Consider the following 26,050-nt stretch of genomic DNA (forward strand, 5'->3'; position numbering starts at 1 on the left):
ATCCCTCTAATTTGAATACTGGTGCCACTGGCATTGGTCAGAAAAAGCCAAAATAAGTTAATATATGTAATAAATGACATAAATATACAATATTCGTGTCGGGTGTAATTTCTCCCGCTATGTGAGCGCATCCATCAGAGCCGGACTAATCAGATCAGCGCACGGCTGATCCGCAGCCTCTGTCTCCAGCGTTCCGTGGATAAACAGCATATGTAGATTTTAAATATGAGTTATTATTAAAATGGGCAACTGCTAATGTTCCTTCTGATGGGAACCATATGGAACAACGACAGGCTTTCCCTAGAAACCCTTCAAGGCAGATCTCTCTCATTATGGCTTTTCATGTACTTTGGTGAACATGCTGTAAATTTAGAAACATAATTATAAATAAGAATTATTTTGATTATGTAGAGCTGTCAATCTCCTCCCGTGTTTTATGGGGATAGCGAGTGTCTGCTGATATATGAACCATTTGGAGTTTGTTAAAATAAAAAATCTCTGTCTCCGTGTTTTACGCATTTTGCAGATCATTTGGGGCCACGTGGAAGATATTGAGCTCATTAACGATGGATCAGGATTAGGATTCGGGATTGTTGGCGGAAAAACCAGCGGTGTAATTGTCAGAACAATTGTACCCGGGGGATTGGCTGATCGGGTAATTTATCTCTCCGTTTTCTACAATATGTATTGCACAGTGAATAATGAGGATTATGTAAACAGTATCCGCTGAATACATCTAGTGAGAACGGAAACACATTTGAGGCTCGTTAGCGATTTTCTTTTTTTTTTTTTTTTACCCTCCCCACATCAGATTTATTTTTTGTTAAAGGAGAACTCCACCTGATTTTATTTTTTTTTTCTAAACAAAGTCCTGCCTCCCTCCAGTTAAAAATTAAAATGATACTACCAGGACCCTGCAGTGTGTGATGTTCATCAGCAGCCGCAGCTCTTGGAGAATTGCGGTTTGGAGCAGCTCTGCTGTCAGTGTGTCGGGGAAACTGATTGGTTAAGACCGAACTACTCCTCCAATCGTCTTTCCCAACACGGTGACAGTCCACCCCCTGGGGGATAAGCACTGTGTGTGGTCTCGGTAGTGGTGAGCTTTGGATTGTGGGAACCTGCTATTTTGTAGTTAGGGGAGTTGAAGGGGGCAGGTCAGGGATTTTTGTTTTTTTAAACATTACTGGAACCTGAAGTTACCTGATGTGAGGAGGGTAATGGAGTAGCAGGAAGCCACAGACTGAGAGTTATATAGTGGAAGGAGCAGGGTCCCCCAGCAGCACAGTGTATTTTAGGAGATGAGTGATGTGTTAGTGAGGTCAGGGCTGCATGTGACAGGGGCAGTGACATGATGTGAGGAGGGGAATGGAGACAGCAGGAAGCCACAGACTGAGAGTTATATAGTGGAAGGAGCAGGGTCCCCCAGCAGCACAGAGAGAAATGATTTGAGGCTCCTGTCTGTGGAAAACTAGTGTTAACAGCGCCTCTATTTGAAATGTCACTTTGCTGATCTAACATTTTCCATTAAAAAAAAAAAAAAAAATAATGTAGCATTCACAAATATATGTATTTGTGATTTGTACTACAAACATTTTTATAATGGCTCCTTAATGGAAAAAATATGAAGAGCAAATAAAGTGATCTTAATCTATATACTATATGATGGAAGCATAAGTTGACATTCTATATGAAATAAATCCCTATATCTTCATGGTCAGTGTACAACAATGGTACATTACCCTTTTTAATTGTATTTTAATATTAAGTATCTGTCTACCCGTCTTGGGTCCTGCCCGTCTCGCGTCGGTCTTGGGTCCCGCCAGGGCTGCCAAGAGGAATTCAGGGCCCGGGTACAACAAATTCATGGGGCCCCCCCTCATAGTCGAGTAAGCCCCCCAAAAATTTTGCACCGCAAATTTTTTGGGGTGTGTAGTAATACATTCAGGGGCGTAGCTAGCCTAACGGCGGTGCAAAATTTTTCGGAGGTGTGGTCATGCATTTGGGGGCATGGCAAATGCTCCATTGGGGCGTGGCTAGCATCAAAATCACTAGACTCTCAATTCGCCGGAGCGTCACATATGTTCAAGCACTCCTGACTTTCAGGACATCTACCACCACAGTGTAGTATACGAAGAATGCAGTGTGTACACAAACAGTTCAGTCTTGGCCTACACCTTACATTGGGCACAACATTCACCAAAAATTGCCATTTTCCCTACTAGAATCACAACATTTCACACACTGTGCTGCTCTCTCCTATCTGTTCTTCTCACTTTCTCCACCTGTGGCTGCTGGTTTCTTTAGTTGCGGCTTGTCCGGATCCAGGAATGTTGAAGGACCTATTTAGAAAAAAAAATGGCTGCATTTAGAAAATTACAGCCACCCCCGGCGTTAAATCAATAGCACTCGCGATTAATAATTAGGCCTTCCTCCAGCCCCAACATTAAAATAATACTATTCACATTTAATAAATAGGTTTATTTCCCTTCCTGCAAACAGCCCCAGCAGTACCTATTTCTTGCAACCATCACTGCCATTAAATAATTCATAGTGACATTTAATAAATAGACCTCATTCTCCCTAAACTCACCCCATATTCAATAGCCCCCAAACCTTTTTTCCTCCTCTGTTCCCCTTTCCCACTTTTTTTCCTCCTCTGTTCCTCTCTCCCACTTTTTTTTCCTCCTCTGTTCTTCTCTCCCACTTGTTTTTCTCTTCTGTTCCCCTCTCCCACTTTGTTTTTCTCTTCTGTTCCCCTCTCCCACTTTTTTTTCCTCCTCTGTTCCTCTTTCCCACTTTTTTTTCCTCCTCTGTTCCTCTTTCCCACTTTTTTTTCCTCCTCTGTTCCTCTTTCCCACTTTTTTTTCCTCCTCTGTTCCTCTTTCCCACTTTTTTTTCTCCTCTGTTCCTCTCTCCCACTTTTTTTCCTCCTCTGTTCCTCTCTCCCACTTTTTTTCCTCCTCTGTTCCTCTTTCCCACTTTTTTCCTCCTCTGTTCCTCTTTCCCACTTTTTTTTCTCCTCTGTTCCTCTCTCCCACTTTTTTTTCCTCCTCTGTTCCTCTCTCCCACTTTTTTTTCCTCCTCTGTTCCTCTCTCCCACTTTTTTTTTCCTCCTCTGTTCCTCTCTCCCACTTTTTTTTTCCTCCTCTGTTCCTCTTTCCACTTTTTTTCCTCCTCTGTTCCTCTCTCCCACTTTTTTTTCCTCCTCTGTTCCTCTTTCCACTTTTTTTCCTCCTCTGTTCCTATTGTTCCTCTTTCCCACTTTTTTTCCTCCTCTGTTCCTCTTGTTCCTCTTTCCCACTTTTTTTCCTCCTCTGTTCCCCTCTCCCACTTTGTTTTTCTCTTCTGTTCCCCTCTCCCACTTTTTTTTCCTCCTCTGTTCCTCTTTCCCACTTTTTTTTCCTCCTCTGTTCCTCTTTCCCACTTTTTTTTCCTCCTCTGTTCCTCTTTCCCACTTTTTTTCCTCCTCTGTTCCTCTCTCCCACTTTTTTTCCTCCTCTGTTCCTCTCTCCCACTTTTTTTCCTCCTCTGTTCCTCTTTCCCACTTTTTTCCTCCTCTGTTCCTCTTTCCCACTTTTTTTTCTCCTCTGTTCCTCTCTCCCACTTTTTTTTTCCTCCTCTGTTCCTCTCTCCCACTTTTTTTTCCTCCTCTGTTCCTCTCTCCCACTTTTTTTTTCCTCCTCTGTTCCTCTTTCCACTTTTTTTCCTCCTCTGTTCCTCTCTCCCACTTTTTTTTCCTCCTCTGTTCCTCTTTCCACTTTTTTTCCTCCTCTGTTCCTATTGTTCCTCTTTCCCACTTTTTTTCCTCCTCTGTTCCTCTTTCCCACTTTTTTTCCTCCTCTGTTCCTCTTTCCCACTTTTTTTCCTCCTCTGTTCCTCTTTCCCACTTTTTTTTCCTCCTCTGTTCCTCTTTCACACTTTTTTTTCCTCCTCTGTTCCTCTTTCCCACTTTTTTTTCCTCCTCTGTTCCTCTTTCCCACTTTTTTTTCTCCTCTGTTCCTCTTTCCCACTTTTTTTTCTCCTCCTCTGTTCCTCTCTCCCACTTTTTTTTTCCTCCTCTGTTCCTCTCTCCCACTTTTTTTTTCCTCCTCTGTTCCTCTCTCCCACTTTTTTTTTCCTCCTCTGTTCCTCTTTCCCACTTTTTTTCCTCCTCTGTTCCTCTTTCCACTTTTTTTTTCCTCCTCTGATCCTCTTTCCCACTTTTTTTCCCTCCTCTGTTCCTCTCTCCCACTTTTTTTTTCCTCCTCTGTTCCCCTCTCCCCTTTCTTTATAGTACTGTCCCTCTCTGTTTTCCTCCCCTTGCCTCTCCGTTTCTTTACTTACCTTTTGTCAACTTCTTTTCTTTTCTTCTCTTCTGTCTCCTCTTCTGTCTTCTTTCTTCATGCTGGCTGCGGCGCTCCTCACTGACTGATAGGTGTGACTTGATGACGTTACGCCCGGCAGTCAGTGTGAATGGAGAAGAGGAGAGGAGGGACACGGCGCCGCGCGACCACGTGAGTATCGGTTTTTTTTTGTTTTTTTTTTTATTCCAGCTCCCCCCACCAACGAATACCCCCTCCCCCCCCCCCCCCCCCCCTGCGGGTAAAATGTACCCGCTCTCCCCCCCCCCCCCCCCCCCCTCTCGGCGGCCCTGGGTCCCGCTTGTCTACCCTATCTATCATGCCACCATATTAAGCAGCTCTGTACAGAGAATATTTGTTATCTACACCAGATCTTTTGGAGTGTGGGAGGAAACTGTACGCCTAGAGGAATCCCATGCATACATGGGCTAAGCATACATACACAGATAGGGCCCCATGGGCAGAATCAAACTCCTTTATTATCGTAATTAGGAAATATTGTTTGTTCACTCCAAGGGGTAAATGTATCAAGCTGCGAGTTTCTGGCGGGTTTGAAAAGTGGAGATGTTGCCTATAGCAACCAATCAGATTCTAGCTGTCATTTATTTAGTACATTCTACAAAATAACTAGAATCTGATTGGTTGCTATAGGCAACATCTCCACTTTTCACACCAAACGGAAACTCACAGCTTGATACAATAACTAACATTGTCCCCAATATCTAATGATAAATTGTGTTTGAAATTTGTTTTGGATTCTCCAAGCAGTAATTTTCTATGAAATGGGAATACCATCCTTTTATCCTTCAGGACAAGATGAGCATCCTATATTCTCAAAAATAAGTAATTTATCAGAATATAATTTTGTTTACATTACTGTGGTATTTCAGAAGTTGCAATGAACAGAGGTTCGATGTATAGCTCCAATATACAAGTAACTAATAGTGTTACTTACAGATAGTGATTATGCCTTTTTAAATGATAATTGTTTGCATTCTCTTATGTGAAGATAGATGGCTTTCATTTGAAATGATTACTTTTAAGGCACCTCACAATTTGTGTTCTAGAACATAACAGGACTGTATCCCATATCCCATGATATACGCCGGTCCCTGTGCCCTGCACTCAAATCCCCTTCAGCCACGAAGAGCTCATTCGAAACGTTTTTGCCTTTTTAATTTAAAACACATTGGCTGTAACTGTGACCATATACTATCTGGATGGAGAGGACCGCTGCTGGAATTTAAAGGGGTTTATGGCTGGTTAATTGCAAAAATAAATAGATCTCATCAATTTAGCTCTGGAGATAAATAAGGCGTTTAAGCGGCTCAGACTGGCGCGCTAGAAAATTGGGATTCAATTAAAAGAAAACATGAAAGTAGAAAAAAAATAGCTAATTTTGCCTGAACTCATGTTGAATAAAACCCGATATTAATCTCCGGTACTAATATATTTTATGTATTTTACAATGTCTTCATTAACTAGAATCCTTTCCATATAACGAATGTCAAAGAATCCTCTTATAGCTGCTGAATATATGTAGAATGGGCGAGCAGTTTGTAAAGAAAATTTCAGCTGCTCCCTGGATTCTACAATAAATATAGATAGAGATAGATAGATATATAGAGATATAGATATATATATAGATATATTATTATATAATTTTCCTTCTTCTTAAAGGGCACCTGTTGCATTTTGTGGATTGAACCTAGAGACCTGTGACCTATATCTACACATCAGTAGACTGCAATAAAAAGAGTAACAGGCAAAAATTAATACATTTGGTATAAAGTAAAATAAAGCTGAGAGGGTTTGATGGGCCATTTATAAATGTTGCTGCTTGGCTGGAATACACTAATGCTGTATTTGACCTTTATGCCATTACAGGAAACCGGATGGTCTTTATATTGATCACTGTAGTTATGACAATCTTCTTCAGAAGAAGATTACGTTTAAACTCCAGGCAGGGAGTCGTGGTGGATGATGGGGCGCTTGCTTTGGTGGTGTCATTTCCCTCCGTTTGTGGGAAGACAGAGTTAATTATGTTTCATTACAATTTCTAGAAGTCTCAAAGAAGAAAAACCAATGCCAGAGATCTGTCAATTTCTTATAGGAATCTGTATAAACGGCTAGTGTTGTGTAGAGTGTAACATTATATCGGATGTCGCACTTGTAGGATGGAAGGCTGAAGACTGGAGATTACATCTTGCAAATTGGCGACACCAACGTCCAAAGAATGGCCAGCGACCAGGTGGCTCAGGTATTGAGGAACTGCGGGAATTCTGTTCGGATGGTGGTTGCCCGCCATCCTCAGGGTAAGCTCCCTGTCAGGCCGCCCCCACCACCTCCGCCAGCCACATTGCCAGTGGGGTCGCTGCCTCCTCAAGACAACAAAAGTAACAACGCTGTAAGTACCAGAATTTCACTTTTCCATTTGGGTTTCTGTTTGAGATTGTGCCGCGGCCAGTTTGGCACATGACTGCGTTTGGAAGGGGTCTATGTTGGCTCAGAGAACTCTGAAATAATAAACCGCGATATGAAGACCACCCCGTACTTTATTGTCCTCTTATATGTTTGTTATCTTAATGGTCTGTGTCAGTGTTGCCATGTTCTAAATTGTAGCACTTGGTGGAAACCAGTACGGATAATTGTACTGTCTCCGCTCCTCACTCCGCCTTATGCTAGTCTGTAACATTAACTGCCCTGGCCTCCTATAACCTATATGGCAATCTTCTCTAATTCCAGGAAAATGCTGAGAGCAATCAGTACGATGTGACACTTACCAAAGAAGAAGGTCAGAGCCTCGGTATAACCATTGTAGGCTATGTCGGTGGAAGCACTGGCGGTAAGGTTCCTTTTGGCAAAAATGTTATTTAAATGATATGGTCCCTAAAACAAATAATTTTTTAGACACCGGTCAACTCCACACAGTGGGAGGAGCCATGTTGTGGGCTGGACCAACATCCATAATGATGCAGCCAATCGATTCACTAGGAATCAGTGATGTCATCCTAGCGAATCGATTGGTACTTTGTGCCTCAGTGAAGTCCCTGGGTCCTAGTGACCCCCATGAATGTTGGCTCAGTCCACAGATTTGAATTTTCTGAGCTGCTGATTAAGTATCGTGCTTATTGCAACGTGTTAATTTTTTTTGGGTTTCTATATTTTATTTTTGTTGTTGTTGTATATTTCCTTCCTTTTCTGCTCCTAATGCAATGACTCCTGTACGTAAATGGGAGAAAAGTGACAGATTCAGAACATGTTGGCATGTGTTCTCTTTTTATACTGCTACAAGGTTTAGATGAACTTTTTTGTTTTGTTTGTTTGGTTTTTTTTGTGTTTTTTTCTTGAATACATTTTAGACCAATCCTTTTCCAGCTTATCTTCTAAGGTCAAGGCAAATTTGTCTGATCCATAGATAACCTCTTATCTCACATTTTTACCAATTACGAAGGGTGCGGTTCACAACTATTATGTAAACAATGATGCCTGCATGTTAGTGTAGACACTATAGTGTAATCTGAATTTTTATTTTATTATAACTGGTCAATGAGGAAATTTATCTTATAAATTCACTGGTCATTTTTAGGAGTTACCTTTATGAAATATCCCAATTTTAAACAATCTGGTTGACCTTGAAGTGCCCGTCCTCCAGAAAAGGACACTTTGCCTTGTTCAGCTTTTTTCTGATATTTCCAGCTCATGTCCTGTCTTCAGTTTGGTGGTCAAACTCAAGGCATCACTAGCTATTCCCTGCTGGGGCGTTGTTTGGAGAAACTCAGAGGTATCGATTTTGGGATCCTAAACCACCTAATGAATGCCAAAGTTGCCTCATCCACCAAATATCAGATCTATATGGGTTTTATGTATGGCGTGACTTGGTGACGGAGGCTATGATGACATTTGTGAATCCCCTTCAGCTAACAAGAGACTCGTGCAGATCTACGTAGTCCATCAAGTCGCCTCCTTGGTTGTTTTAGGGTTTCTGTTCGCAGATGGATGTTCCTGATGCGATTTTTGAGCCACTGCCAGATTCTGGTCTGAAGAGCTTACAGCTTTTCACTTACTACTGCAGGTTAAGATCCCTACAGATCCAAAAATGTACCTGTACGGTATAATGGGTCAGGATTATTGGTCACTCCATGTGTAGTTTTTTATTTATTTTATTTTTTTCCCCCGATAATCCATAGCTTTGCGTTGGCTGGCCTCCGTGTCCCTTCACCCCCCTCAGGGGAAAAATATAATCACGAAATGTCATTTATTTAAACACAAAGGGTCTCAAAAGGTTTTGGGAAAGTGTGGTCCCTAACTACTGAGGTCTAATATTGTTAGTTACTGAATATCCAGATTTGGAGTTTTCGGCATCTTCGTACCCTGAGCGGTGCAAGTACCCTGAGCAACACACATGTTTTTATTTTTGATTTATAATTATTATTATTACTATTATGTGAAAATAACTGAAATTGCAAATATGCTTTTTATCTCCCCCCCCCCCCCTTGTGCTTGACATATTGCTTTCTCCCTTATTATTTTATTATGTTTTTTAAAACAATATCACTGATAACAGGTTGTCCACCTATCTCTTCTCGTTTTATCCCTTCCCCCATGACAATGCAGCAGAGTGCACAGACTTGCCCAGGTTTGGGAGTTTTCATCTGTTGATGCTGCCAGTTCCTTGAGACCATTTGTTAGTCCAAGGTGGGCCCTTCGTCCTGCACGACTGTGTGTCATACTCTTGGCATTCCATGATAAAATGAAAATGTCTTTCCTATCCAACCTCCACCGTCATCCAGTTTGGTTCTGCTCATGTAACATTCCTGTGAAACATTGATGCAATTTCTTAACTTAAAAAAGAAAAAAAAAATCCTATTCCCCAATTGATAACAAGATGGTTTGCTAATAATGTAATGGGTACAACATATACACACAGATCAGCCTTTATGGGTGCCTGTCCAGTGTATCTTTAATATCTGTTCTGGAGGTCCTATGTGATGTCACTGGTTTTTAATGAAATGATGGTGGGTCGACTCATGGGTGACAGTTTGGTGCATTATGAATGATTTGTATTCAGTATTTGTAGGTCATAAGGTTTTTTTTTCTGTTGTGTTTTTGCTTTTATAACTTTTTGTTGCCTTATGGATGAAATATAGCACTACAACTACTTTTCTTTAACACATTTCTTTGTGCAGAGCAGGATCCAGTCATACATTGTTTATCTGATTGCTACCAGCTCAAATTTGTTTGTTGCAGATGACTGTGGTTGTTTGCCAGCCGTTATCACTTAGAACTATCCAACTAATACAACTTGGAACCCCCCCCCCCCCCTCCTTTCCCCTCCAATTAGCAGAATTGTTGTGTTGCTCGCATTGTAGAGAGAAGGTCGTCTCCGTTACCTCCTGCTGTCCCAGGAAAGTATTTTGTCAATGTAGCTTGGCCGGCTGCATTGCCGGGATCTGCGTCATTAATGGCTTGATGCATCATGGAGGACCACAGTATAGGGTGATTTTCTTCTGAACTGTGCATGATAACCCATTAGCTTTTTTTATTTATTGTTATCATTAATAATAATATTTGTGGGGTGGTTTATTTAGAAAAAAAAATAAAAAAATTTCCATGGAGTCATTATATACTACGGAAAAGCAAAAATAAATATATATATATATATATATATATATATATATATATATATATATATATATATATATATATATATATAATCTCATGCATACGTCAACGCAATCACTCTAATGATTTGCTAATATTTTTGTTATCAGCTGGGGTGTAGGAGTCGAGTTGGTGGAGCTAATGTTCATTTTCATTTGTTTTTCAGGTTCTTCTGGTATTTTCGTGAAGGGCATAATTCCCGGAAGTGCCGCAGACCAAAGTGGATGTATTCATGTTCAGGACAGAATAGTGGCTGTTAGTACATTTTTTTAATTTTTTTAATTTTATTTATTTATTTTTTCTTTCATTGTGTTTTCAGGAAAATGTGACGTAATATCTGACACCTTGTTTAACGTATGTACAATGGATGCTGAGAGGAACAAAACAACTTGCAGTAAAATGACAGAAATCCATTAGGACTTCTGTAATAACCTGTAATAAGTTATACCAATGGGCCATCTGTTGAAACAATTTAATTTCTCTGACCAACCACAAATGTTCATCTAAGGAGTGATTTGCATGTCTCCGCCCACAACACTAACTAAAATGTTTTGGAGGCAATACTATAAAATTGTATTTATCATACAGTCTGGTGAATAACTTTGTTTTTTTTAAGATATAAAGAGAATTAAAAATAAAGGAACGATTATGAATTACTAGTCTGCCATAAAACAGTAATGTAATTAGTATATATGGGATATTGTACCCCCTGCTGTAAGTTATAATGTTATTATAAGTCGCCCAGGTGGTCTATGACCGTATAAAGACATGAGGATGTTATAGAGGTCACAGATCGTTTAATATCCATAATGTTTAATTATCAGTGAGACCATAAATGACCGTTCTTTTCCTTTTTACTTTCTGTGTTAATTTGAAAGGTACCAGAATAAGTGTTAACTTCAATTTTCTAGGTGGATGGAGTGAACATCCAGGGACTGTCCAATCAGGAAGTTGTGGCGGCATTACGCAACACCGGGCAAACTGTCCACCTCACTCTATCCAGGGGTAAAGTGCCGTCCTCGCCAGCGACCCTGGCGAGCTCGCCACTCACAGGTGGGAATATTATTCTGTTTATGGTCTTAAGCCCTAACTAAACCCTGAAATGTTCCCTGTTTTTTTCAATGTAGGAGGTTTGTTTTATTTCTTTTAATAAACAAATTGCCGCTTGCAGCTGGTAACCAGTGACCGTGTCCTTGTTAGTCTGTCTTCTAAGATTGAATCCACCAACCTGCACATCCGTTACCTAGGAGGCTGCACACTTATAAGTCATATAGGTACCATAGCTTCTGTCCCTCCCTATGTGATGTAAAATAGAAAATCCCATACAAACTCTTACTCAACGTGCCTGAGTGGTCTAATGTGCCGGACAGACTTCATGGAGTTATTTGGGGTATGTCCGTTGGAAAAATAAAGCACAGATTTTGGTACGTACCAATGTCCAGTAATGGGGAGGGATGGGATAACCTTGAGGCAGCAGATTTTGGGAAGTAGCAAAAGTTAGTGTGTTAAAACAATATAAATAAGCGTGTATGAACTTTGTTTCATATAGAGGTGTATTTGACACTGTAAGCTTCCCGCATCAATTTGACAGGTCTAATGAAGATGGATAATGAGAATGTGCTCGAACTTTGGTCAAAAATAAAAAATGATTTAAAAAAATAAATAAATATTGTTGCAAAAAATCTGGATTGGAGGTTTTAATCTTGTTTGGTAGGGCTAATATTGATTGATGATATCCAAATATAGGGGGGAAAAAAATTGCAACCTTTACTCCACAATATTTAATGGGCTACAGAGCTGTCCCAGAATCCATATTGTCTACACCGTGCTTGATGGGAAATACGGTCAAACCTCTTATCCAGACAGAAAAGGATTCTTTATATCCGTCATCAGCCTGATACACTTCGGGGGGCATATGGGCGGCCCTCTAACAATCAATAGGGCCGTTTGTTACCGTTCATCTCAGTAGTAAGATAAAACAATTTAATCGCAGAAAGAGACCCCTATTTGTATTAACATATCAGCAGGGAGTCTACACAAGTGTTACAAGCTATAACTAACAAATCTGACAATAAAAGCAGGAAGGATCACAGCGGCGCACGGAGGATTGTCGGGGGGGGATTGCCGCCCCAAAAGAAAAACAAAAAAACAACCCGTTTCGCCAGCGCTGTCCTATACAGCAGCCGCGGCGCTGTCTAAGAAGCGTCTGCGGCGGTGCTGTATACAATACAGCACCGCCGCGGATGCTTCTTTGACAGCGCCGCGGCTGCTGTATAAAACAGTGCCCACTTAGTTAGCGCAGGGGGGGGTTTCTAGAGACTCAGAAACCCCCCCTGTGTGCGCCTCTGGATCTGGGGGCCGCAGGTGAAGGCTCGGAGGGCCACATGTGGCCCATCACTGATTTATAGTGACAGATTTTTTAGCTAGTCATACGAGACGGGAGCTATTTCCCTAGGCACAATAATAACGGGTGAATGTGTTCTGTAAAGCTTAGAAGGTATGTAAATATGTTCTCAGATTATTTTTATTGGGACGAGGGGGGGGGGGGGGGTTAGTTCTCTTTTGCTGTATTAAGTTGCGGTGTCTGTGCATAATGGATCAGCCGCTGATACTTTTTCTAAGCTCTGAGTTACAATGTAACACTCGATGGCTGCAACCTGCCGTAGTGTTTATTTAATTGGCTCAGGCCTTTCAGGATTTTTTTTTTCTAATACAACAAAGAGTCTCTTCTCTACTTCTGCATTGTGCTGGAGGGGGATTGAAGCCAATCACTGTCTAGTTTTGTGTCCCACAAATCCGCCAGAGGTTTACTTGTTCGTTTTATGACATGTTTCGCTGATCAGCCTCAACAACGCGGTCCCTGTGGTCCACGGCAGCCGTGCTTCAGACAGCATGGAGGTGCGTGCCTAGCTGTGGGTACAGCACTGCGTGTTTGGCTAATTAGCTTTACCTGATCCTCTGCAAAGAACAAGCATTTGTCGTGTTGACTGATTTTTCCAGGAGTCTGTTTTTTTTTACTTCTTTATTTCTTTCATTTTTAATAAACTTGTTCTGTGGTGTTGGAGGTATTGCTTTCTTACTCTTACATCTTTTGTTGGCTTTTTGTGTGTTTTAGAAGGACCAGCTGTGCAGCCGCCTCCGTTGCCGGCCGTTCCGCCGAAGGCTGCAACCGGCGAGGTCCCTGATGGTGTCTCGTACAACACGGGGAACCCGGAGCAAGTGGAAAACCACAGAAATGAACGGAGAGCAGGTAAATTAATATAAAAAGATATTATTGCTTTTGTATTATATTGGGAAAACTCTGAACTGAACTTACTGTATTAAAATGTGTAGGCTCTTTAACAAAATGTAACCTGTTAGGATGTACAGTGAAACCCATCGGCACTGAGGATGTTGGAGTCCTCCAAATTCCAAGGAAGCGAGACCTCCTTCCCATTGTCATCCACTTATTAGTATCATTATCCCTTTATATAGTAACAACACAGGATTCCGCACTGTACAAACAGAGAACTTGATTCGCATCAGTCCCTGCTCCAAAGGAGCTTCCTATCTAATTTACTTACCACAAACAGCCAGCCAGGGCCAGTATGTCTTTGGAATGTAAGAAGAAACTCTGGCACCTGGGGGAAACGCACAGAAGCAGCATCCTATCCAGAAATGGTACCTAGTACCGCCTTACAGCAATGCTAACTGACATAGCGACGTGTCAAACTCTGACCTGGATGTTTAGATCTTTGCACGTGTCAAGGAGTTTTTGGTGCGCTTATGATCACGATTGATTAACTTACTAGTGGCTGTGGGCAGTGTTGAGCAATCTCAGAGCCGTATTAACCCACTAAAACACTCATTTTTAATTTTCCTGCAGCGCACCCCCCCTGGTGTATCATTGCACAACATACAGTATGTCTAGATACCTAGGGGGTAAGTTTATCAAGCTGCAGGTTTGAAAAAGTGGAGGTGTTGCCTATAGCAACCAATCAGATTGTAGCTGTTATTTTGTAGAATGTACTAAATAAATGATAACTAGAATCTGGTTGCTATAGGCAACATCTCCACTTCAAACCCACAGCTGGATAAGTTTACCACCTAGTCTTCCATAATTCCTGAGCCATTTTCTCACACATTTTGCAACACAGCAAAAGGTATCGATGAGCTCTGAAGCTAGAGCTACCTTTTTAATTAGAAGTAATCTACTTAACTAGTAATTATCCACATTGAGTTTGTGTTAGATCATTGGAGCTTATAGACACACTAAACCCTGTTCTAGACATATGTTACTGAGCCTAGTGCTAATTCCAGCCCTGATTCAACTTTGTCTGTAACAGGGAAAATTGTCAGAATAACGTTTGCTTGGAGGAAAGCGTTTGGAAACTTTGTATCGGAGCGAGGAGAAGTTGTACTTGTTTTAAGCCTTTCAGAAGCGTTTATGTAGAATGATGATGATATACTGTGTATTAATAGCTTTCTAGGTGGGCCTAGATCCCTCTTTTCTGTTTCCCACGGTAGCTCTTACTTTCTCTAACTCGCAGATCTCCAGGGCCACACGTCTCCTCTGTATTAAGGAAACAGGCTATTTAAAAATGGTAACTGCCCCTGAGTAGAACCAGTAATTATAAATGAGCATTGTGTTTAATACTGACCTCGTGATCATCGTTTCTTTGCAAAGCACCACAAATTCCACAGCACCAGACAGTCAGTACACACGTCGCACAAATACAAATTAAACATAATAACAAATAATACAAGTACAAATTACCAATATAAGGTATACACGTGTGGTGGTCGAGACGGATGGGATTTCCTTCCCTTACCTTGTCCTCCAGACACGAGTCAGGTTCTTTTCTGTTCGAATATTCGGTGGTCAGGAGATAAATACTTCAATGAAAGGGACAAGGATTGATTAAACAACTTGGGTTTATTAAGAATGCGGTAAGGATAATTTTGGCCACCGCGCCACTGACCCCTTCAGCTCAATGGTAATGACAAAATAATCGTTTGATCAGCATAGAGCACAATAGCATTTAACATATAATATACACCTGGTGAGTATAAGGCACAATAGCGATAACATATTCAATATCAATAAATCAATTTTTAGGTAAATCACTTAACATTAACATTCATCTAAAACATTTGGTGCACCAATATTATTCCTGGTAACGTTACCATATTTTACACTCAGTCCTGGGTTGAACTGTGCACAGGAATTTTGTAGTGTTTAAATATCCTGCAGAGGTTTCCAGAAGGATTAATAATCCCGATTAAGTCTCTGTACTTTCTCTCTAAAAGGTAGATGTTAAACTGTAGGCAGTGTTAAAGATTATAACAAAACACAGGACTGTTGATCAATTCAGTCACAAGATGGCACTGTTCTCTCATCACTCTTCCCTCTGACGCTGGGGTGTGTGCAGTACACTGCAGGCTAGGATTTCACCTTGAAAAGGTTCTGCAGTTCGTGGAAACTGTGTTGGACGCCCCACTGTGTGTCTCCAGCCGTTCTCCAGCCGTGTGTGCTGGCAATGTCGCCAATTCCAGCAGCAGATAAATCTCTCATGTCAGCTTCCCCTTTCTTATTGCTATATCACACACTCCTCCTTCCTGCACATCCTCCTGGGTACGTACTTTCAGTTCAACTGTCAACTGTCATTCCCACTGTGTCTCCCTCAGCCTCTAGCGTTTATGCACTTCCTCTGTGCTGTTTTAATAGGGCTTTGGGGCACCACACACGTACAAATATAAGTAGTATACTTATGAAACTTAAAAAACATAAAAATCACACAAATATAAGTTAAACATAAAACCGTGACCAGTTAATTGATGGTAGACAAAGGAGGTGCAGACGTAGAGTATCCTGCACAGGAGAACTTACAGTCTAGAGACATAAATAAGCCGACCCCCACCCCAGTGTTTCCCCTGTACACAGCCCTATCAACGCCACTAGAGAATATTTGTCATTCAAATCCATCACTGCCCCATGGAGCTTACAGTCTAAATTCTCTAATACACACACAGGCTAGGGTTGATTTTGTCAGCAGCCAATTAACCTACCAGTATGTTTTTGGAGTGTGGAAACCCACGCAAACACGGGGAGAATGTACAAACCCAACACAGATAAGGCCCAGGTTGGGAATCAAACTCATGATCCCAACGCTGTAACCACTGAACCATCTATGGACTTCTATGTCCTTCCCACAGATCCAGGCAGGTTTGAAGGTGGAGGGAGCCCACATGTCCGCAGATAAGAAACCCAGAAATTCCTTATCTGTCATGTAAAAAAATATTTGTGGATGCTGATGCTTTTATATAGCAATGATCATTCATTCACATAGATAAACTTCTTTCAATGCTAAAGTTTGAACATATCCAGAAATTGTTCGTGGTTAGGCTGTGGGTGGAAAACATATGCAGACATAGCATAAAAAACAGCATGATCTGGTCATAAATAATATAATCTAATGAATGCTCAAAAATAGGGAGCAGCAGGTCCTATGTACGACACCGTCCCATCAGTTTTGAGCTAAATAGTCATTTTCTCTCCTAGTCAGCAACAGCAGATACTTTAGTACTGACGTTGGTCCATATGTAGAACTTATTTTCATCTTACTGTCTTGTGTACACATTTTAATGGATTTTTTTTTATTTTTGCAAAAAAAAATGCAATATAATGAGCCGAGCTGTAGATTTTTGATCCCACACAAACATTTTTGATGATCTACGGAGTTTTTATTTTTGATCCCATTCAAGGCTGCCTGCTTTTGTGTCTTTGCAAACGCTTTACAGAACGTTGTGCCCTTTACCCCCCCCTTTTTACTTTTGTATGGCCTATTCTGCATGACGGCCCACGTCGGAGTTTATTATGTGTTTTGCGTGCGTTTGATTTAGATCAACGAACCTGCACAGATGGGATGTGTCGCTGCTAATGAACGTTCCCGCGAGCCCCCAGTTCTTGTGACAATATCGAAGGCTCGAGAAGAAATATTTTATTTCAATGGTCGTTTGCAAATGGGGAGAGGAGTGCCGCAGCTTATCCAAGCTAAATATTACTTAAGTAGGAACATTAGACTTGCACTAAGCCCCTGCCTGGGGTCATACGCAGGACAGCCAGTCACTCTGGGCAATCTAGCCTTGTCAAATTGTCTTACTAATGCAACCAAAGCAGTATTACTGTCATGTAAGAAAGCTGAAGAGATCTAGATGTCAGTGTAGTTAAGATCCTACGGAAGACTGGTTTAGAACTGGTGCTTATAACAGGTGTCCGGTTACCTCCCTCTCCTAATTAAACCAGACAAGACTTTATAGCTGCCAAATGTATAAATAAATGTCTGTGATTGTATTGATACGGTCATGTGATAACAATGACGTCTTGTCAGGTGCCTACTTCACCCCCATCCCCGGTGGGGTTATGCAGCTGTTAGAAACTAATAGCGATGCAATTCAAGTGATCGTCTTCTATTTTTTTTTTCCAGCCTTTCAGTCACATCAATTGTATCCATTACAAAAATATGAAAAGGTTTCCATTCCTTTAAATGCCATAGTTGGTATGTGGTTTTGCGTGAAAAGCTGAAAGGAATCCTGATTTCTCGTATCAATCTCTTACTGCCACGGTACACCTGTGCTGGCAACGCTGAAAATAACTAGTGTGCGGGTAGCTGTGTAAAAGAAAAATTGTTGTAACTCGTATCACTCGATGGAAATTTGCTAGAAACATAAATAATTGCATCTGGTTGTGGGCAGCACGGTGGCTCAGTGGTTAGCACTTCTGCCTCACAGCACTGGGGTCATGAGTTCAGTTCCCGACCATGACCTTATCTGTGTGGAGTTTGTATGTTCTCCCCGTGTTTGCATGGGTTTCCTCCGGGTGCTCCGGTTTCCTCCCACACTCCAAAAAACATACTGGTAGGTTAATTGGCTGCTAACAAAATTGACCCTAGTCTGTGTGTGTGTGTGTGTATGTTAGGGAATTTAGACTGTAAGCTCCAATGGGGCAGGGACTGATGTGAGTGAGTTCTCTGTACAGCGCTGCGGAATTAGTGGCGCTATATAAATAAATGGTAATAATCAGTTACTGTGGATTTCTTCCATAATGTTTTAGTTTATCTGCTGTACTGTACTTTGGCACATGGACTCTGTCTAGGTCTTGTGAATCTACAAGCCCCAGCATGTTTTGCCAGCTGACAGTCAGCCAATAGCTGGCAGTGGTCTGCTGGGACTGGTCTTGTGTCGCATATGGAGAGACAGGGGTTGTCCCAGCCTGGGATAGTTGATGCACCCCTAACATTTTACTCAATATAAAATAGATACTATTTTGTTTGTAGTATTTTACTGACTTGTTTGCTGCAAGTACATATTAAAGAGAAGTTTTATCATGATTGTTTCTCAGTGGAACAGGGTGGCTAATTGCAAGGCAAATAATTTGAACGTTTAATAACTCATCACATTAATTAACCACTCGTAAAGGCAGTGACAATTTTACCCAGTAATACCATACTTGCCAACTCTCCCGGAATGTCCGGGAGACTCCCACATTTTGCGAGAGTCTCCCGGGCGAGTGTGGCAAAATCCTGGATCTGCCCACTTCCTAGTGAAGTAGGCAGAATTAGGTCACAAACGCCGCGATTCCTGGTGAATCGCGGCGTTTGGCCTCGCCCCCCGCTGTCAAATGACGCTGTTTGCGTCATGACGTCACGGGGGCGGGTCCAAAATGACGTGGATTTTGGAGGCCCGCCCCCCCATGACGCCCACTTCCCCCGCAGCCTCCCGGACACCAACATTGTAAAGTTGGTAAGTATGAGTAATACTGTTACTTTCCTACTTGGAATTAACGCTTTGGGGGGGAATTAAATTGTGTCATTTCCAGAGACACTTCGCACCTATTCAGAGAAATCTTTGCTGATTTTTCCTTGTACCCCATAGAGGTGCGAGGAAAAATTACGGTAGATTTTTACTGCAGAAACGGTAAAAATACTCAGTCGCGATGTTCTCAACAATATTGCAGCTAATTAAATTTCCCCCTCTGTGCTAGACGTATGTATTACTATATATTATACGCAGGCACACCATAGTAGACATTCTAGATGTGGGACTTATAATCATATCAATCATGTACATACTACTTATAATTTTCTCTCAGCCATTTGTCACAACACACACAATGCATATTTCGATTTCCCCCCTGACCCTCCCCTGGGGTCTGGGGAGTACAGGGATGGTGGCTTGTTCACACACACAACCACATTTTTGAAGTGGGTGGGAATAGAACAATGTGTAGCCAGTCAAACCATTGCAATGATGACAGCAGCACAGATTATTTCAGGACATGAGTGCTGATCTTGTGGGAGGCGTTGTCCACTCATTTGTTTCTGTAAGTGAGGGGGAAAATGGGCAGTGTCATGTGAGGAGGGAACCAAAGACTAACAATTAGATGGTGAAAGAAGCAGGGTGCCCAACAGCACAGAGGAATGATGGGGGGCTCCTGTCACACTGATACAGATCATGGGACCTGTACGTGATGTCAGTGCACAGTGTATGAATGGATCCAACTTGTTACAGTGTTTAAGTAGGAATATCCTCCGATCCGGCCTCTTCCGACAACAGTAGGTTGAGCTGTCCATTGGTTTTGTGATGTTGGTTTAACAATCTCAATGAGACACTTGGCGTATCTACAGGTAGTAAGGTTTCTTTTATATAATCCAACCCTGTATTGTAGGTTTTAGTGGCTCTTTCTGTCCTCTCCAGGAGGAGTTTGTCTGGATTTCATCAGATGTTCTATGTAAAATAAATGAAATGTACATATACCTTGTTTCCTAGCGCCCCTGTCTGCTGAGTCCGAGGCTTTGAAGGCGAAGTGGGAGGAAGGTCTTGGTCCTGATTATCAGGTCATGGTATGTACAGAGACACTAAGAAAAGACTGGTGGGGACTGAGCTTCACAGTGGCTTTGTTCCAAACCTCTTATTCTGTCCCATTACTCATGATGTTCTCTTAAACTCATGCTTCAGTAAAGTGTATCTTACACTCTAATGTGTGTTTAGGGTTCTGGTGATTGCTGTAGTTGAATGTAATACATAAATAACAGATTATGATTGGGTGGAGGACCCCTTTGTGTTATAACCCCAACCCTCCTCCTACTGGTCAGAAGCTTGATTTATACTATGCACGATGCAAAAACTATTTGCCCCTTGTCACAATGTCCCGTTTTGGTTGTACTTCAACCCTTGCATAGGCAAACTGAGGGTGGGGGGTTCCTAGTGCCTGGAAACCCCCCTCCAAGCCTGGGGCACTGTCTAATTGACGTGGCTGGACCCTGCTCCCGCTTCACACAGCTCTGTTTGAAAAGGGAGAGCTGCGTGCACCTAACAGTAGTACACGCAGCATTGCCCATGTATATTTTTGGGATAGGAATTGTTGGACAGCAGTCAAGCACTGTCTAATATTAAAGCCACGCCCCCATGCATGCTGGTCACGCCCACTGACAGCATGTTGTGGAAACCCCCTCTACAAATCCTGCGTTTGCCCCTGCCTTGACCCTTGTCCATCCACTATCACTAAAGCTGGTCACCAACCCTCTCTAACGCTCTGTGTGCACCAGAACCTATATTCTAAACCTTATTTTTTTTGTCTTTAAACATGATATAATTTGTGCTATTTGTTGTAATTCTTTAGGTTGTTGTACTGGATGAGAAGATTGAGGATGATGAAGAGCTGCAGAAATACTCCAAGGTCAGGTCATGGCTCATATTGGTCACATTTCCTCATGTTTACTAAAGATGCTTCGTACGTTTCCTACAAGTGATTAGTACGACTTATGGACTCGAGTTATTTGCATACAACAGCCAAAGATTTTCCCCTGTATTAGTTACGTTTTTATGGAAAAAGTTGGTCTGCGACCAACACTTTTCTGAAACATTGTATCTCTCGTAAGTGTGAATTCTTGTAGCTTTATATAGTCATAAAAACAAACCCTGTTTTCAGATTGGGTAATATTTAAATAATAATTGCCACAATGCAGAAAAGTCATAAGGATCTGACGGAGTTTTACATCACTAGAACAATTTCTCGTCAAATGTTACATTTGGTAATTAATATAAATTTGGTTACCACTAATGGACCAGTAAATGATTAAAATTATTGAAATTTTTGTATTATTATTATTATTATTATTATTATTATTATTATTATTATTTTTATGTACAGCTTCTGCCCATCCACACCATGAGATTGGGGGTGGAACTTGACTCTTTTGATGGCCACCATTATATATCCACCATTTCCCCTGAAGGTCCTGTTGCCAAACTTGGAATTTTGCAGCCAGAAGATGAACTATTGGAGGTATTGATTTTGTCATTTTTAAAAATCAAGTAAAGCTACAAAAAATGTTACTTAGCTGTATAATTTACCTGGTAAATGTGTGTACTCAGCTAAATCTTTCCAGTTTGAGTAATCTCTCCTTTTCAGAGAGCAAACACTTTTTGGGGGCGGTAATTTACCTTATTTAAGCGCAAGGGAAAGCCAGATATTATTTGGTTTGGTTTGCCTGTGTCCTTGTTGCAGATTGGTGGTTAATACATGGGAAATGAACAGAGTAAGTGATATGGCAGCAAAGTCGAGCTGTTTGTCCTACGCCATCAGTAGACTTTTTTTTTAGATTTTTCGGGTAGCTACAGCTGCTAGAAACAATTAGGCGTTGGTCAAACCTGCATTGGAACGCCTGGGTAAGATTAAAAAAATGGAATTAACGGTCATGTAAAAAAGAATGAGTTCATGGTGGACTTGATGAATTCGGAGCACTCAGATCTTGTGACAGCCCCTAATCCTCACCCTTTGCCCACTGTGCTTGACAGTTAGTATGAGGTTCTTGTGGTGATAGATTGTGTTTGTGTTTGTTTTTTTTTTGCTAAACATGACTTTGTGCCTAAAGTCTAATCAAATCCACTTTGGTCTTAGCTGTTCAGAGGACATAATTCCAGAAGTCTTCCGTTGTGTTGAGATACAGCTTTGCCAACCTAAGCCATACTGCAATGTTTTGGGGTACTTTTTGAAGAGAAGGTTCAAAGCTATCCTTCCATGCAAGTCTTATGTGTTGGTCTTTTTTCAGTGGTAGAAACTTGAACTTTAACATTTAACATGTTGAAGGAGGCCTGTAGATTCCTAGATGTACCTTTTTGGGTTGTCTGTAACTTCTCTGAGTATCTTATGGGCTGATGTTTGGGTGAATTGGTTGGGCGATCTACTGCTGAGGAGATTGGCAACCGTCTTCATGGTTCTCCACCCTATAATTTCAGTAGAGTTAACGTCTTTGGAATGCAATGCCACCAAGTTGACCATGTTCCCTATAATTTGATAACACAATGCTTCCTTCCAATATAATCCATGATTTTCGTTTTAATGACCTGGCATTCGATGTATGGCAGTCCTATAGAAAATAATGGCAGAGAGGACCAACTAGTGGACTAACTTCCTTCCGTTTTCGGTGAATTGACTAGTAAAAAGTTTGTTGGATTGAGATTCAGTTGAGTGATGTGGCTACCTCTTGCCCATGTCAATATAAGATAAATACTTATGGTGTTAGGTCTGTGAGGAGTTTTAGAAATACTTTTTATCTTGATCTAACAAAGAAGCCGTGTTCAAGATTGACTTTAATAAACAAAAATGAACTGACGGAGATGTGTTAGGGTGTAGCCTAGTTTTTCAATTATGCCAAGTATTTATAAATGTATTTTTTGGGATAAACTTTGCAGTACTTTAACCCATATTCTGTCTTGTAGTCTGTCTGTGTTTTGTTTTTTTTTTGTTTTTTTTATTATTCTCAAAATATGTTGTTCCTTCAAGAGCAAGATTAAATTTCCCACAAAATCGGATCCAACAGCATTTTGAGGTTATTAAATTATGTGTACACTGAGTACTGACATGGCAGTATAGCTCTTTAGGTCAAAACGTGCGTGAGCTGAATCTTAATACACTCTCCTCCGCTGCTCACAAATTGGTCTTCTGGTAAACTTTATGAACGAGCTCAGTCTTTCTATTAATATTAAATGTTTCAGGCAAACCTCTTTTTAGTCTGTTTGTGTTACAGTGTAACCGTAGTGAGTCGCAGAAACCGCCAGCATCGTAGGTGATTGGAGGAACAGATTATTAATGCGAAACAGCCCTGCAGGACATTGATAGGGGGGTATAAGGAAAGTAATGGAAGAAACGGCAGAGACAGTGCTGAGAATTGATGTTGTTTGCAGTATAATTATATAAATTCTGGCGAAAGAACTAAATTATAGTCTGTTTTTCAGACCTGCTTAGAGACATGATAATATCATTTTTAGAGTTACTCCAAATGTAGAAATACTTTGTTTAAAGTATACCAGTATCCTGCACACAGTGGAGGCAGCCATCTTTTTACTTTTTGTAGGGTGGTGGAAGCTATTTCCACTTCACTCTCATAGGCAAACCGAGGGGGCTGTTTGCTAGTGCCTGGAAACCCCCCTCCAAGCCTGGGGAACTGTATAATTGAGGTGGCTGTACCCTGCCCCCGCTTCATACAGTTCTGCTTGAAAAGGGAGAGTTGCGTACACCTAACAGTAGTGCACGCAGCATTGCCCATGTATATTATGGGGGTAGGAAGATTTGGAGAGCAGCCAAGCACTGTCTAATATTATAGCCACGCCCCCACACATGCTGGTCACGCCCACTTGTGGCGTGGTGTGGAAACCCCCCTCTACAAATCCTGCGTTTGCCCCTGACTCTACAGGTCTTGTCATTTAACATTGCGCCTCTTCGTCTTTTTCCTCCTCTCCGTATATCTAGGTGCTTATGTAGAGGAGTTTCTCCGGAATAGAGGACAGGCGTGCACCTTCATTCAGATGTATTGGCGCAAAGCAAAGGCATTTTGGGGTGCACTTCCATTGCGTAGTATTGCATATCCACAAGTCTGAGGCGACACCCCAAAGTATGGAATATAGATTCCTATATGCTCATCAGATCTTATTTACAGACTTGTGAGTTTTCCAAAGTACGGTGGGAAAGGAAGCCTCTTTGAATAGGAGCATCGTCGCCTCTTATCTAGGAGGTGATTGGGGATTAGACCTCGAACACATGAAATATACAAGACTAAGCACCTTATAGACTGCTAGGACAAATGAGGTAATGAGGGCAATAGATGGTGAGACTTGAGAACGAGGTTGATGTAAGTTTTTGGTTTTGTTTTGTGTTGTTTTTTGCTTACTGAGATTCTCTTTAAATCCACTTTTATAAACTCCTCCTGTAAAATAATAATGGTATAAAGTAAGCTTTGAGGTCATTGCTTATATGTGGTTTTATCACATCAGTGGGAAAAGTTGTGTTTTTCTAATGAATAACTCATCCCTACTGTAAACTTATTTCAAGTACTAGGAGTCCCCTTGGGGGTTTTTACTATACTATACTATACTTTTTTTTTTATTGATCATGGTTTTTTCCACTAATGTTTATATTTAGAATTTACAGAAGAGGGGGTACATTATCCCCAAATATAATACACAAGTGATTTGGATATACATAGAATCACCAATTAAAATGAACTTTTTGTTTTGTAATTGGAGAGATCCTCCCCTATATTTAAAGAACTTTTCCTAAGACCTGATTGGCCTACCAGTGTCCTTTTACACGTATACTTGGCCGTAAGCCTCTGTGTCCTAAATGAAAGTGTGCGTCCCACCACTTGGACTCTGTTAGTGGCCTTTTAATAAGCTTACACACAGTACTAACGTTATACTCCATATGTGTCTCCTCTAAGTCCCCCCATCAGTCTCCATGGGAGAATACTGTGTACAATTAGCTAGAACCACTAAGTAACAATGTATTCTGCTTGTGGAGCTATAGATTAGTGTATCTCTCCATCCGCGGGGGCCCCTGTTTTGCAGGTGAACAATGTACAGCTCTATGGAAAGTCTCGTCGGGAGGCTGTTTCGTTCCTGAAGGAAGTTCCCCCTCCGTTTACGCTGGTCTGCTGCCGGCGGTTGGGGGATGACGAAAATGAGAACTTTGCGGATGATCGAAAAGTTCTGGTGATCCAAGATGAGATGGTAAAGCCTATAGCATGGAACCAGCACTTATATGTCTGTGGCATTTTAATCAACGACTGCGTTAATATAAGATCTAAGTCTCTATTATATTTTGTCTTTGTTTCCATACGATAGACTAACCACTAATAAAGTGATTATGTAGCCTAAATTGCAGCTGTTGGTCCCTATGGCATCTCCATTATTTTGTGTTAACTTGAAATCCCTTTTAGCTATACACACATATTATTGATTGCTGCAACCTCCTATTATCTGACATTTCCCACACCCATGTATTCCCAATTAAAAAAAATCCTAAATGCAGCAGGAAGACTAATCTTCCTCTCTCACCGCTCCACATCTGCTGCACCACTTTGCAAATCCCTACACTGACTTCCTGTGTCCTCTAGAAACAAATTCAAATTACTCACCCTTACCTACAAAGCCCTCAACAACACTACCCCTTCATTCATCTCAAATCTCATATCAAAATACTCTCTCTCCCGCCCTCCTAGATCTACCTCTGACCTGCACCTTGTCTCGTCTCTGGTAACCACCTCTCACTCCCGCCTACAAGACTTCTCCCGTGCTGCTCCCCACTTATGGAATTCCCTACCACGCCCAATCAGACTCTCCCACAGCCTACAAATTTATAGACATTCCCTAAAAACACACTGGTTTTTTAAAGCTTACCTTATCCCTGATGATACTATTCACACGAATACACCCTCACAGCTGCCCCAATCTGAGCTACTGTGCGGCACTGTGGCGCCTCACAAATCTACAATAATAAAATATATATATATTATATTTATTCGCCTTTTGACTTCCATTTATCACAATTTTATGTTTATCTTTATGGTACATTTTAATCTTGTTTTGGTTTTTAGCAAGAAGAGGAAGATTCTGTTTTCCAGCCGCAGCAATTGGTTGAAGATGAGCATAAACTGGAGGTAACAAAATATCATATATATATATATATATATATATATATATATATATATATATATATTTATATATAT

The 26,050-nt window shown here is 41.1% G+C and overlaps 1 protein-coding gene across 2 annotated transcripts in view; it reads left to right on the forward strand.

The window, feature by feature from the left end:
* Positions 1 to 26,050, forward strand: part of PATJ (PATJ crumbs cell polarity complex component) — a 159,203-nt gene that overhangs the window by 12,830 nt on the left and 120,323 nt on the right. For both annotated transcript variants that reach the window (XM_075181788.1, XM_075181789.1), the window contains exons 7-17: positions 527 to 655; positions 6,517 to 6,747; positions 7,086 to 7,185; positions 10,171 to 10,259; positions 10,916 to 11,057; positions 13,120 to 13,254; positions 19,812 to 19,885; positions 20,665 to 20,721; positions 21,196 to 21,330; positions 24,891 to 25,052; positions 25,919 to 25,981. In XM_075181788.1, coding sequence (XP_075037889.1) covers positions 527 to 655; positions 6,517 to 6,747; positions 7,086 to 7,185; positions 10,171 to 10,259; positions 10,916 to 11,057; positions 13,120 to 13,254; positions 19,812 to 19,885; positions 20,665 to 20,721; positions 21,196 to 21,330; positions 24,891 to 25,052; positions 25,919 to 25,981 — 1,317 coding nt within the window. The remainder of the gene's footprint in view (positions 1 to 526; positions 656 to 6,516; positions 6,748 to 7,085; positions 7,186 to 10,170; positions 10,260 to 10,915; positions 11,058 to 13,119; positions 13,255 to 19,811; positions 19,886 to 20,664; positions 20,722 to 21,195; positions 21,331 to 24,890; positions 25,053 to 25,918; positions 25,982 to 26,050) is intronic.

The sequence above is a fragment of the Mixophyes fleayi genome, chromosome 8 (assembly GCF_038048845.1).
Source record: "Mixophyes fleayi isolate aMixFle1 chromosome 8, aMixFle1.hap1, whole genome shotgun sequence".
Classification (NCBI taxonomy): Eukaryota; Metazoa; Chordata; class Amphibia; order Anura; family Limnodynastidae; genus Mixophyes; species Mixophyes fleayi.